The sequence below is a fragment of the Anopheles cruzii genome, chromosome 2 (assembly GCF_943734635.1).
Source record: "Anopheles cruzii chromosome 2, idAnoCruzAS_RS32_06, whole genome shotgun sequence".
NCBI lineage: Eukaryota > Metazoa > Arthropoda > Insecta > Diptera > Culicidae > Anopheles > Anopheles cruzii.
The window spans coordinates 54,866,299-54,880,605 of NC_069144.1; the positions used below are offsets into that span (position 1 = coordinate 54,866,299).

The following is a 14,307-nucleotide window of genomic DNA, read 5'->3' on the forward strand; positions in this document are numbered from 1 at the left end:
GAGGGCCGAGGGCCACCATAAGCGAAAGGGTGATAGGATCAGGCGCGCAAGTGGCAGTTCGAGTGACGTTTGTCATACTGTACATCGGTTTGTACAAATATTGGTGCGCAGGTACGACACAAAACACCGGTTTTATTTTCCCGATTGCCCTTGCGGCATTACGATACACCTGCAGGACACCTGAGATCGGAATAGACGGAACGGTGTGGTGTCGCAAGTGCGTTTTTGTCCCTTCGATCTCCCTGTAGTGTGTCGCCCGGGAGCTCAGACTACGGACGACTGCGGACACGCTGATTCGAGCCGCGGTGGCTGTACATAGTTTTTAACGATGGCAAGGACACCAGCACCGACATCTGAGGCTAGTATTTACACGGTCGGCGATAGCAGAGCGTCGCAGATCTAGAGGCTTCATTTCCCCCTTAGCAATTAATTAGCATTAAGCCGCGCGTGGTGTAGTCTGTGCGCTGCTTCTAGTAACTCCCACTTACCGGCCGCGGAATCGAACCAAGGGGACTCCTGGAGGTCCCGTTAATAGCGACGCTATCGGCACACGGCTTTTAAATTATGAACGTGTGATAAAATACGGAGTGCGGAACCAACACTCAAAACCAATCTCTGACGATCTGACACTCAATCGGCTCGCGACCAGATCAGCCCCCCCACAGTGAAGGGGGTAGAAAAGCCTGCATCCAAAAAAAAACCTTATCCGCAACCACCATATCCTATTGAACCTCAAGTATAACGCTAGCGCCGCCACATCCTCAGCGTCGTCTTCATCGGAGACATCGTAGTCGTCGCCCTGCACGTCGGGGCACGTGAATGGTTTCAAATCTCTCGCCACTGTAGGTCTTGTACGTATCGCGACCGGGGGTCCACCATTCCTGGAGGGTTTCCGGGCGACGGAATCCCAATGAATACATCTGCCGCAGGTTTTGAGTTTCGTTTTTGTATTTGGCGAAGCTTTTCTACGAGTGCATCATCTTCGTTCGGTGACAGGACAGCGATTGGATTGGCGTGTCGTTTCTGGGTTTCGGAACACCCGGAACACGGCCCGTCCGAGACTCCGCTGCACATGCATTCCGCGGGTGACGAGGTTCTGGGGAATTGTGTTGTGGAGTGAAATTGGGAAAAGAAAGAGAATCAGCCACCGGGGAACGTTCGGCCAGTGAACGGAGATAGCATTTGGCTACCTCCGTTGGGTGAAGTGGTAAGCAAATAAGGGACGATACGTCGGACGGTGCCGTTCGCGCGGTGCTAAATATCGGATCTGAGAAGAACGGTCCGATAGTGTTCTAAGACACACATTCGCCGAACTATCTGCTGAAATGTGCTATGCTTTCGGAGCACCCGCGTCCAGACTGTGCATTGAAATTTCATTTTGGTCTTACTTTGCTTTTGGAAAGCCTGCGTCCGGCACATAACCGGCAGGGAGATATCTTAACACAGCTGTCTACGATGTGTCGCCATGCCAACCGATCGAATTTGCAGTGTGTCCAAGCGCAGACCACAAGAACGTTAGATAAAATCTCTCGTCATAGCCTCCTATTATAGGTCTAGCTAGACACAGCTTAAGAAGAATCATCAAAGCCGAAACAATAGAAACACCAAATTAAATATGCTTTTTTACATTTTAGCGTTGGCCACTTTAGGTTTGTAGATGGAGCGTTTGTTTGGCTTCGAATAAATCGCCAACATCGGTCATCGTTTTCTTATCACATTGTACTGGCGGCGACTGTAGAGCTCATCTTTTGCTTCCTTTTCTTGTACAGTATCTTGGGAATGGATGCTGCAATGCGGCACGAAATACTGGGGCGCGATGATGGAATTGTCAATACAGCACTAAAGTAAACTAGAAAGAAGAATAATAAGCTAAAGTAAAAACCTATACGAATTTCCTTTACACGACCTGCGGAGAAACGATGGAGCAAAGGCGGAGCAACACGAAACCCTAAATAAAATAGTACACCCTTAGAGATATTCTCACCGCTTGTGGCGAGGAGCAGGAACGGTCTCCTTCCTTTCTATACACTTTCAACGTGATACGCAGAAACTTATCGATTGCACGAAGAAGACCCAGCCCAGCACACAGCAAACCTTCAAGCAGTGAACTTCACCGAGGTCAACACTTACCGACCGACACTTACTTGCGAAGCTTCCCATTCGGTGCACTGATTTCTGTACATATAACAAGGGGCTAGCGATATGATGGAAGAAAGTTGAATGACGCCACATTTGTTTTCGGTCACACATTGCACCACAGAGTACGGCCGCCGGTGAGGGACAAAACAGGAACTATAACACATAAAAGGTTACATTTCACGCAACACTCCCCCCGTAGGCGAGTGCAGCGAGCTCTTAGAACACAATTTCACCTGCAGAAAAGTGCATGTAAACAGATCCCTACACTCCCTCACACACGCTCTCGAAATGTCCATCGAACAAATGGAAACCTAATAAAGAGATTGCAATGGAAATCATTCTGTAATACAGTGTGTCTGTGTGAATTTTATTTCGTGGCCACTATTCAGTTGAATTGCCAAGAGAGCTTATTTTCATTATCGACTATTCGTATTATGGGCATTTATTTTTTGGGCAATTCGGTTGAACTAAAGCGATCTGTATTGATACACCGGAAGCCGCGGGGCGTGACACGTGAGTATAAATATTTTGCGTGGCAGGCAGCAGCATTATTGACGCAAGCGATTAATCCCACTCTGTTAGTGCGTATCAAGGCACCGGAACGCTTGCCGGTGGCCAACGGTTGCCGTTAGAAAGAAAAACCGATTCCTGCGCCAGTGTCCTTCAAATTGACCGGCCATCCAATCAAGCTCGCGGACGGAGTCAGCGGTCAACATCATCATCACCACACTGCCACGGATAGGAAGCATGCATTGTTACATAATTCCGTGTGCGGTTTGCTTGAATTGGAACCGGTAACCGACACCGTCCCGAACAGTGGCAACAACCAGCAGGAGGTTGATGAGTTTAATGTTTCTACGTGCTGACAGAGACCCGGGCCTCACTGATTGATGAAGCAAGTTTAACTTTAAGGTAAATCAATTTCGTAAATGAGGTATGCCAAATCGGTATGGCCTTTGAACATTTTCTGCATGTACATTTCATTTATTGTATCAATTTTTGCAGGAACCATTCGAATCAATTTAATATTTGATTTGGGTTACTTTTACCATTTTGAAGTTTCGCGCTTCGCTTACAAATTTGCTTAAAACAATTCCAATTGTTTAAGGAATGTAAGGAATTCATAGCGCTAAGGTAACATAAATTACTGGAAAACGTATACTGATAGTAAATATAGTATTCGTTCATGCCTCCACTCATGTAATATCCAAAAAATTGAGTTCAACCTTGTAATAGTGCTCTATGTTACTTTCGTCGAATCAGCATGCTTCAGTTTTCAATGAAACCAATTTCTGTTCGTTGGTGGTTCGAATGAGCCAATTAACCGGGCTTGAAATGGGGAAACCTGTAACAAGTTCGTTGGGTTGAAGCACACTTCTCGCCAACAAAAATTCAGCAATGCTTGCGCTCGTGTTGCAGATCGAATGTGCACCTCAATGAGTACGGAGGCATTTCTGCCGAATTGAGCTGAAAATCTCAAGAACGGAGCCCGGTTTTTGAAATCCATAATAACATACGCAAACCGAGGACTACTTAAAGCATTCATTACGTTGTGATTCCGAAGCGGGTTGCTCCCGAACGCTGGGTGATCCAAACGAACGAACGACGGCCGAACGCGTCCAAGTGCGATAATTAAAAATGAGAAGTGCAAATTGACTTCCAATCAGCCACGGTGCTGATTGGACTGGCGCGAATAAATTTCCAATAAATTTCTCACCAACCATGGCGCGTTTGTTTAAAGCTCATTATTGGACGACCCAACTTCGGATCCTGGCCGGCCGGTCGGTCGGTCTATAGGAATGGACTCCGCATTGAACACCAGAAAAGGAAATGATGAATGGGCGCCAGTGATATTCCATCGCGCTGCAAATGATAGCGTAAATCAGTGCGAGAGCCACGGCCACGAGAAAGCGCGGCATCCTTTATCGTCCTTTTTGCAGCAGTGCCCGATAAGCTAATGGGTGCTCTGGAGTTCTGCCGCAGAAACGGCGATTGTTAGACAAATTGAATTAGAGTCGGCTCGGGCATTTTTCTGCTGCTGCTGCTCCAGAGCTTGGTTTCTTGTTGGCTAACAAATTCGATGTCCAGATTTATACTGCACCATCCATTTTCATTTGACTGTTCGCCGCGATGTCGTCTGCCGGCTACAAACACTTGCCCGTTTCGATCGAGTTCCGGTGAAGCTTTGCAACACACACCACGGGAGATTGGATTCCTTTTTCGCAGCACTCGAGACGTAGTGGAAGATGGCAGCCCCAGCACCGGCAGCGCAGCATAACCGAGAGACATGTGACATTGTTTATTGGCTTGTTATCTTCTAATGAATCTATCGGAACGAGAATCAGATTCCAACAGCTCGGGTGCTCGAACGGTGGCTGAAATTGATGGTTAAACCAACGGCCCGTAGCGTCGTGTTAGCTGAACTCAACCAGGGGTTTCTGTTTTCTATTCCATTCGCAAAAAAAGGACAGAAAAAAATGCACGAAACTGGAACACAATTAAAAAATTAGAGTTGGAAAAGTGTATAGGAAACATAACACTCTACAGACAAACCACGTTAGAAGCACACGAAATGAGCACTACGTAAGTTACGGATTTTAAATAAATATCTAAATATGAGAAAAAACAATGCTTTTTTCTATAGAAAAAGTGTTATAATAGTGGCAGTTACCACGGCATTACTATCGTGGCTAACCTAAAATAAAACGAGTCATAAAGCCAGCTAGCGCCGCCTTCAATTGGCAAGGATCGCAATACAACACTCTCCGAAAATGGCAGGCCTTTAGCGTATCATTCGATCATAGCGGCGGTTTGACAGCCGCCGAGGACCTCGCACCATAGCCACCCTGGATGGTTGCTAATCATTGGTCTCGCATCATTGGCATTCGAACACCAAACGGAAAAACAAATTTCATGCCATGCTACCCGATACCCGGTGGAACTATCGCTTGAGGCCACCTTTGATCCGGCACCGCAGCTAAATTTCCATTCCACCCGTGGGTCCGTAAATTGAGATGCCCGCACGGCCGACCGGGGCAGGGGGGCTGACTTTTGGAGCGGTTGATTCACGCCCCGCATAAAAAGCCAACCGGCTGGCGGGTCGAAGCCACGGCCAATCAATCGACCCGAGGAGGGTCGCGGGTTCGACCCACTCTAATATTGATGCAGCGAGCTGCCGCCGTGTCGGTCCCGACTGCGGAACGTTGGCTTCCCGCGTGCTACGTGCTGCGGCTTATTATCCTTCAACTAACCGGGCCCTGCTGGGATGGGGCCGGAAACTAGTTCCCCGTCCCCGGAAGGCATCGGAGCCGGCTTCTTTTGCAAACTTTTCGCGATCATTGCGAATTGGTTCAAGCATTACTCGAGTGTGGGTCCTTGCATGGGCGGCGCGCAATTGCTAGGCAATCAATTCGGTGTGAGGCAGTGTAGCGCGCAATGCAGTCCTTTAGCGTGAATTTGAGCCCCGGAGTGGCACGAGCGGTATTTCTACACGTTTCCAGCAAAAGTCTGCTTAAAAGTTTACGTATGCGAACGCGGGTGCCTTTGAACGAGTTGTCGATAGCGAGTATCTGTCTGATATCTCATTAACGACTTTGCGAAGAGGCAATTTGACAATTTATTGAACTTCCAGCAGGTATTCTTTTACCCACACGAAAATGATGTTGGAAAAGATGAGTGCCGATAACGACTGCCAGATTACCCGCCTGCCAGCTTACACTGTGATAACCTGAATCCGCTCTAATGGTAGCTTCCTTCCTTTGTTCACAAATGAGCCTTCATCTCGTGGGTCTGCATGAAACGTGTTGACTGCCTTCGAATGGGATACGAGTTCGCCTTCGTGTGGCGCACATTTGCACGTGCCAGAGATTACATGAGGCCACGTGTAAACATTACCCTCTCCAGACCTGTTTCGAGAGGACGAAAGCGGATGGCAAAAGGTTGTATTTTCGTTATCCCTAAACGGGGACGGGTGAGACAATAATATAATTTACTAACCGTTGTATCATTTGCGGTTTGTTTGGCGATGGACCGAATACAGAATCCTGTTTTGTGTTCGTTTGGATTTGGAAGCGGAAATCACGGTCCTTCCCGGAAAACCCGTAGAAGGGCGAATCGTTTTTGGGCGGATTATCATTCGATTACCACCGGGATGGCCGGCCGGATGGCGTCACTAACCGGAGCGACGCGGACTAATTCACCTGATTCCGGAAAATGGTTGACATAATAAACTATGGCTATCAAGCCACCGAACGGATGATGGCCGGTTTTGGAATTTGGCCGTATCGGTGATTGATTTAATTGCCTTTTCTGAATCGATCCACTGGCATCCGATACACCGGCTTGCTAATTAGGTGCCGTACTAAATTAAATTCACCCGACTATGGGTGGTAAAGATGACATTTCGCCGGAAGGGAGCGAATTGATCTGAATCGGGTATAGAATTGAGTGGAATTATGCTCGCACAATTACATTAATGTTCACTACTAATAACATGAATTTATCGCTAATCGCTATCGCTACTAATAACATGCTCGTTTATCGTAGTTCCAGCCGCAGAACCGGTGAAATAGCGCAGCAATCGTACAACAAGACGTGGTCCTCGAAACAACTTCAATCGTATTATGTTGGGGAAAAAGCAATGCATTATTTTTGCGGGAAATTCAAAACATTATTTAAGATGCTTATTGGCGACTATACTATAGCAATCTTTTTTCTAACAATTTTTATTTTAAAATAAAAACTATTAAAACTCTTGGGAATCATTAAAAATCTTGCCCATAGTTCCCACCGACCGGTCGCGCGGATCGGTCGAGCTCGAGTGTTCGGGGATCGAGTGACAAACACAGGCAATTAGTCAATAAATAACGCTACCAATCACCCTGGTAAGCCTGGTAGGTGTGAATCTGGAGATTTATTGTCGGGAAGAAAAAATGTATGTGAAATGTCGTCACGTTTAGTTCGAACGATATTTCTCTCGTGATACGCGGCCGAGTTTTGCTGTCGGCCGACGGCGAACGTCTTGTGGCTGACTGAGACAGCTGAGGGTGAGGGTCTGGCAAGGATTTCCTTCGCCCGGCGCCCGGTCCCGGGCGCGGCAACGCAGCCGGTGATATATGATGGAGCCCATCGTGCCCATCGTCCTTTTTGCCCCGTCCTGTCGTGCTGTCGGCGAGCGTGCAGCGTCCTTTCCCGGGTGGTCAGGGTAAACGAACCCACAACGACAAAATGACTCGGCTCGGCTCCCTGCTTGGCCAGTCCGGACACGTCCGGCTCATTCCGCAGTCGTTGCTCGCTTCATAATGTAACGATATTTTCATTTTCTCCGAAGCAACTTCTCCAGAGCTCTGGCGAAGGCGAACGTCTTCACTGTAGACGCAGGCCGCTTTTGGACCCGATTGCGGTGAGCCAGGGCAGCTAGCTGGCGGGCGGGAGAGGCAATTTGTTGATGCCATCCGACACCACCGGGCGTTGGTCAACGTGTGCAGGGCGGGGCGCTTGGACCCACGTAACGGAGACATTTGGGGGTGAGCGAAAGTGGTGCCAACGTGTGCACCATTCGGCGTGCTAAACATAGAATTTTACGATCAACATATTCTCGGTACTGGGCTGCGGTCTCATCGGCATAGGACAATAGTAATTGAAGCCCACAGTGTCCCGCCGGCCTTACAAAAGCCTTATTTTTCACATCCTCCAAATTGAGTGTTAGAATTGATAAGAATTGAAATTGATTAGATCATACAGTGTGTGTGTAGGTTAATGAATTATTCCCGAGTGCTATTAATAGTTTACACCGCGATTAGGATAGTTGAATGCTTTATTAAAACTATCGTCCCGTAAGGCAAGCAGTAAATCAATAATACCGAAGCAAAAAGTGATCATCACGAAATACTGTTTGGGAATTCGACGAGTGCCGGGCGGTCAGTACTCCGGGGGCATGTGCCGTATCGCTTTCCGGACGAAAGCATCCCAGGCGCAGGTCCACCGCTCGACAGCGGACACTTTTTCGGCGGCACTCATCGAACTGTACTCGATCGAGTTGAGGGCCAGCTTTTTCAGCAACCGGAGATCGGCCTGGGCCGAGGCCATACACATGAAGGCGACGTAGAAATCGTGACTCAGCGGGGCCGCACTCCAGAACGAGGGGTCGTCGGACGACACCACCACCGGGTAGTTGTCGGAGAAGTAGAACGCTCCCGGGTGGTTCCGGAAGTCCTGCACCAGCTTCAGCACCTGGTTGGAAATTGGGTTCACCTCAAGACAGATGCCGCGCTTCTTGATCTCCTCCAGGACGCACGGGTGCTTGAGGGCCGCGAAACCGTGCCCGATGCGCTTCGTCCCGAGCAGGATGGCGTCGATCTTAAAGGACACAAAAAAAATGTAATTTAATTAAAATAACCCCAACAGCCAGTGAGTTTGATTGAGGACTTGAGTACCAGCGTTTCTGCCGATAACGGCGAGGCTTAGCAACATATCTAGCCGCGCACCAATTGCACACCGGCCACTTTCTGATAAGAAAATGTCCGGTGCTCCGGTTGCCTGCCGCTGATAGGGGTGACAAATTTCAATTTATTGCGCTACTAATAGCGCCCCCTGTCAGAGCGCCAATTAGCCAAGCGAGATAGCCTCGAGCGCGGCTTATCGTCGGCCCTGCTCCATCCGAAATTATCTTCCCATTAGATCGGTCGCCCAATCAAGACACGGGACGGGTTTCGAGCTCAACAATGTGCGCCAAATCTGCGCCACGAAACCACCGAAAAAACGATGCGCGTATCTTATCGGGCTGTGCTCACCAAGTTCTCGTCCGCCCGGCCGGTCCAGTTGGTTTCGCCGGCGTGGAAAAAGAAATTTATTTCCGGTGGCAGCCGCAACAGGCGCTCGTTGAAGTCGATGTGCGGTCGGCCGAGGTCCTCCTGGCCGACGAGATCGAACCCGGCGATGAAGTCGGGAAAGCGAGCCTTCAGCCGTTGCACTAGCTGCAGGTACCCGTCGAAGGTCTGATCGTCACAGAACCGTAGCGGTGCGTAGATGAATTTGACGCCCAAGAACCGAGGATGCGCCTGCAGGAACTTCTCCGACTGATCGACGTACATCTGCACGATCTCTTCCGGAGTGTACTGACGTCCGTCGAGATCGTAAACCTACGGCGGCAAAAGGAATCGGAATCACTCTCTCTCTCTCTCTGACTCTCATTACACTTCTTGCTGGTGCCTACCGGTGGCAGCAGCCCTCGGAACTCCAGATAGGTCACATTGTCCTCCAGTAGCTCCTCGAGCGACCCATAGAAGTACTCCTCCCAGACGGGCCGGTAGGTCACCATCGGTTCGAAGGCGATGAACAGTGCCATAAACTTGCGCCACACGTCGTTAATGTCGCGATACGCATTCAGCGGATCGGCGGTGAACAGCGTAAACATCTTGCGTATCGCTTGATCGTACGCCTCGTCACCACTTTGCTTTCGCTCGTCCGCCACCGAGTGCCACTCGCCCGACGGCTTGGTGCTGGCGAACTTGAACGATGGCAACGGGTCGCTGTCGGTGCGATCCACAACGTTGCCACATTGCCAGAGGTGCTCCCGGTAGGTGGCCCGCACGATCAGCTCCGTACTGCCGATGGCCGTGTCGTGTGCGTGCAGGATACCGCCTTTCGGTAGCCACTTAATCAGCTTGAACAGGGTCGACGCATTGATCCGCTCCAGCATCTCGAAGAAGTGCCGCCCAGACACCAGCTCGTACGGGTTCTCCACACCCTTCGCGAGCTCCTGGCGCTTCAGGTCCATCACGTAGCGGTTCAGCAGTTGCTCGCTCGCACTGAGCACCAGATCTGCGCCAAGGCCACGACCTTGCTCGCGCGACAGAAACTCCTGGCGCTGGCGCGAGAACTCCTCGTGCGTTGGCCGTTCCATCGCGAAGGAAGTAGTTGCAAAGGAGAGGCCCTGTAGGAGAACGGCACGGCACGACCCACCACCGAAAGTTTCACACCATCGACTGAGGCTTGACCGGTTGGGTCGTGGTGAAGTACTACCCGCGAGCACTACTACCAGCGCCCGGCCACCCGACCCGAGGGGATGGCGTCACCGTTGCTCGCTATCAGCGCCGTGGTCATAAAAATGTGACACACCGACACTCGCCCGTTGGAGACGCGCGTGTGTTTGTGTGACGCTCGATGGCGGCTGCGGCTGACGAGATATTACGAATGGGTTTAACAACAAACAAAGCATAAATACATCATTAAATCACCGTGTGCTGGGGGGGCCATCGCCTGAAGCGAGAGGCGATGCTTCGCGCGAGCCACGCGTTTGCCATCAGAAGACCGGGGTGATAGAATTCAGAGCAAAACAACGGTTGAGATTGTATTTGATGCTGTTTTCTGCTGGTTCTGTATTTATTTATCATCTCTCCGTGGTCTACTGGGTGCATCAGCTGCTTCGCGTGTTGCGGTTAAAAATAGAGGACCCATTTCGGGGTGATAATGTTTTCGCCGTCGCTATTGTATTTACACTTTTCCGTGGCTGCGCAAGGTGTGTGTACGCGACAGATAAGGTCATCCGAAACATTGATAAAAAACAAAACTCTGAATCGGTTGCCAGTGTCCGTCATGCGATGCTTTTTCCGAGAGTAATCTGGAACGTTTGAACACTTTCGATTAGATCTTCTGTCGCTTTTTCATTTGACAATGTTTTTTTAACAGTAATAGAAAGAAAAGGAAGCACATTCGCTCCTTGTTATTGCACTCGTAAAGTATTCCTTCTCTTCTATTTCATGTCGAAATTTTGAAACTTATCCAAAGGGTCCAATTCAGCATCGAATGGAATATTGGACGAACAGTTATTGAGGCTCTTATACGGAAAATGTCCAACCCCCACCCAAAATCCGACCTCCCCAACAATCCAACGTCCAATCTACCCAACAAATTACTGACAAAGATTAACCGGTTCGGCGAACCGATTCGTTGGCGTGAAGATCCCCACCGGTTATCGATTATTGGGCCAATAGCTGTCGAGCGGTACGGTCGATAAAGTTATGCCACGACGATTCGAACTGTTCCATGGCCGTTTGCTTCTCTTGGTCGTCCATCAATGAGCAGTGGAGAGAGTTAAGGGCGAGCTTCTTCAGCAGCCGCAAGTCCTGATGTGCGGAAGCCATTCCCAGAAAGGCGATGTAAAAGTCGTGGCTCAGTGGTGTGGCCCCCCAGTACGCTGGATCGTCCGATGATATGACCAGCGGGAAGTCGGTAGAAAGGAGCACGCTGGCCGAATGGTTCCGGAAGTCGGTGACCAGTCGGAGCACTTGATTGGAAATGGGATTGATTTCGACGCAGATCCCGCGCCGTTTAACTTCCTCCAGTAACAGCGGGTGCTTCAGGAGTGCATAGCCATGTCCGATTCGCTTCGAACCGAGCAGAATTGCATCAATCTATCGGGAAAAGGAAACCGGACTTTGAAAGGTCAAGCAAGCAACAGCAACCCGATAAACGTACCAAATTTTCATCTGTTTCCATGCCGTTCCAGTTTGTTTCTCCCGCATGGAACACGAAATTGACGGACGGCGACAGGGTGAGCAGTTTATCGGCCATTTCGAGGAGTGGCCGACCTGGTTCCTCCTGACCGGTTAAATCGAATCCAACCACATAGTTGCTGTACTGGTGATTAACCCGTTCGACGGTGTCTATTCGTTCTTCCAACGTTGCATCATCCAGCGACCGCCGGGGCCCATAGATGACCTTGGTACCGGCAAAGCTGGGATGTGTCGCTTTGAATTCCTCCGTAATGTTGATGTAGATTTCAGCTACCTCTTCTGGAGAGTAGGTTTTTCCTTCCAGATCATAGAGCTGCGTATGGTGTTTAAAGGGAAATTGTGTTCAAATAAAGCAATTGAAGCAACTGCGGTATCTCTAGAATGGTAAATGAAGAAGTGCGTCGCTAGATTACTCTTGATAATGATAAAAAACCGATCGTTGGCAACAAATGATTGAGTGGAACAAACATGACGATGGAACAAAGGATGACCATAAATTGATAACCAATTATCTCACCGCCGGCAATCCAGATCGCATCTCAAGGTACATCACGTTATCTTCATGAAGATCCAGCAACACTTCACGGAAGTAGCTTTCCCAGAATGGTTTATAGTTAACCATCGATTTTAATGCATGAAAGATGCCGTAGAATCTAGACCAAACGTCGTTACTAGTTTTGTAGTAATTCAGCGGGTCCTTATCGTATAGCGTGAATTTCTGCCGAACAGCATCATCGTACTGAGCGTCACCAACTCTTTTCCGAATATCCTGCACCAGCTCCCAACCTTCACCGTCAGGGACTGTACGAGAGAAACGAAAGTCAAGTCCCCTTTCGGGGGTAAATTCACCACGTTGCCAGAGGTGCTCGTGATAGGTTGCCCGTACAATCACCTTCGTGTTGGCCAGCGATGTAGCGTGTGCATGCAGCAAACCTCCTTTGGGTATCTGACGGATCAGCTTGAACACGGGCGAAGTCTCGATCATGTCGAGCACCTCGAAAATGTGGCGAGCCGGAGCAAACTTCAAGGGATTTTCGAAACCCTCGGCAAGTTCGGCACGCTTCAGTGACATGAGGTGATCGTTGACGATCCTTTCTTTTTCGTTGAGAACGATATCGGCACCCAAAGCGAGCGAGGCCTCTTTCTGCACTAGATCTTGCCGCTGCTGATGGTACTCGTCTGGTGAAAGCCAAGGGTATCGATCGATGATGGTTTTGGCCCCACCCATGGTAAGGCAGATGAGCAGAAGGCTGCTGCAGATAAGCATTTGGGCGACACTGGAATTAAAACATTACACTATGAATCAGCCACAGAGGCGTAGTTCGTTGAATTTGTTTCAAAGTTGGATTTTGTTGTTTGCCCAAGACACACGGACGTCACTCCGAAGTTACTGGGTTAGTTACCGTTTGAAATACATCTTCCGTCTTTGAAATTTGTGGGTTGCTGTGATTGGAAGCGCTAACGAACTGTCGCTCGGAGGCGCTAGAAACTAACTGGCAGACCGCACCTTTATCGTCCGCAGCTTATCAATCTCTTAACCAGACAAACAACGAAAAGAATCGAATGGGCAATAACACATACCAATGAAAATATGCATCACCGAAGTTAGGGATAGATCGTACCTTAAAATGTGTTGCCAGGCTAGATTTACTTAATGCGAAACGAACTTCAGTCTTTATCCGAATTATTATCCGAGTAAGTTGCAATTGATTGCATTGTTTCATGCACCTATGTGTAGGGAGCACATACATTTAATTTTTTTTTCAGCAATTGAAATCGACACTAATTATGGACGATGTCCGATTCGCTTTGTCAACAAAATCTAACAGCGGTCGACCAAAATCCTCCTCCTACCAAGATTCTTACTATATATTGTGCCTATGAATTAGACGAAGAGAACCCAATCGTCGTACTTGTAGCGTCTTACCTTCGGTAGTACTCCACGAAACTCCAGATACATCACCTTATCGTCGTGGAACTCTTGCAGATTCCTAAGGAAGTATATCTTCAGCACCGGTTTGTACGTTAGCAAGAGTGCCAGCGGTACAAACAACGCTGCGAACCGCGACCAATCATCGTTGATGCTCGTTCGGATTTTTATCGTATAGGGTAAACTGCTGGCGAACGGCATCATCATACCAACCGTCGCCTAACCCATCACCAGGCGGTGCCGTACGAGAAAAGCGAAACTCGGGCCCTTTTTCGCGACTGAATTCACCACGCTGCCAGAGATGCTCCTGAAACGATAATCTCCGTGTTTGCCCAAGCCGTTTCGTGCGGGTGCAGTACACCTCCCTTCGGCATCTGGCGGATTATCTTGAACAAGGGCGAGGGCAAGGCGTCCATCTTATCGAGCATCTCGAAGAAGTTATTGGCCGGTGTGAAGTTCAAGGGATTTTTAAATCCTTCGGCCAGCTCGGGCCGTTTCAGTGCCACGAGGTGTTTGTTGACGAGTTGCTCTTTTTCGCTCAGTTCAGTGTCAGCCCCGAAAGCGAGTTTTGCCTCGCCTTCGATCAGCGCCTGTCGTTGTTTGAAGTACTCCTCGGGCGGTAGGCGCGAGTTGCCATCAGCCATACACGTGCTAAGACTAGCTAGTAAAACTAGGCACCCGAAATGCATGTTAAGGTTGATGCTGCCAACAGAGATAGAAAGA

At 49.2% G+C, this 14,307-nt stretch overlaps 2 protein-coding genes across 2 annotated transcripts; both read right to left on the reverse strand.

Moving 5' to 3' along the window:
• Positions 1 to 7,956: 7,956 nt before the first annotated feature.
• Positions 7,957 to 10,110, reverse strand: LOC128278224 (adenosine deaminase AGSA-like). Its single transcript, XM_053016903.1, has 3 exons — positions 9,353 to 10,110; positions 8,931 to 9,278; positions 7,957 to 8,496 (listed from the first exon to the last, which is right to left on the reverse strand). Exons 1-3 carry the CDS (start codon positions 10,040 to 10,042, stop codon positions 8,059 to 8,061), a joined length of 1,476 nt encoding a protein of 491 aa, XP_052872863.1. The 5' UTR covers positions 10,043 to 10,110; the 3' UTR covers positions 7,957 to 8,058.
• Positions 10,111 to 11,117: 1,007 nt separating this feature from the next.
• On the reverse strand, positions 11,118 to 14,228 carry LOC128267008 (adenosine deaminase 2-like). Its single transcript, XM_053003798.1, has 4 exons — positions 13,873 to 14,228; positions 12,172 to 12,931; positions 11,617 to 11,967; positions 11,118 to 11,552 (listed from the first exon to the last, which is right to left on the reverse strand). The coding sequence occupies exons 1-4, from the start codon at positions 14,226 to 14,228 to the stop codon at positions 11,118 to 11,120; spliced, it is 1,902 nt and encodes a 633-aa protein (XP_052859758.1).
• Positions 14,229 to 14,307: the final 79 nt, after the last annotated feature.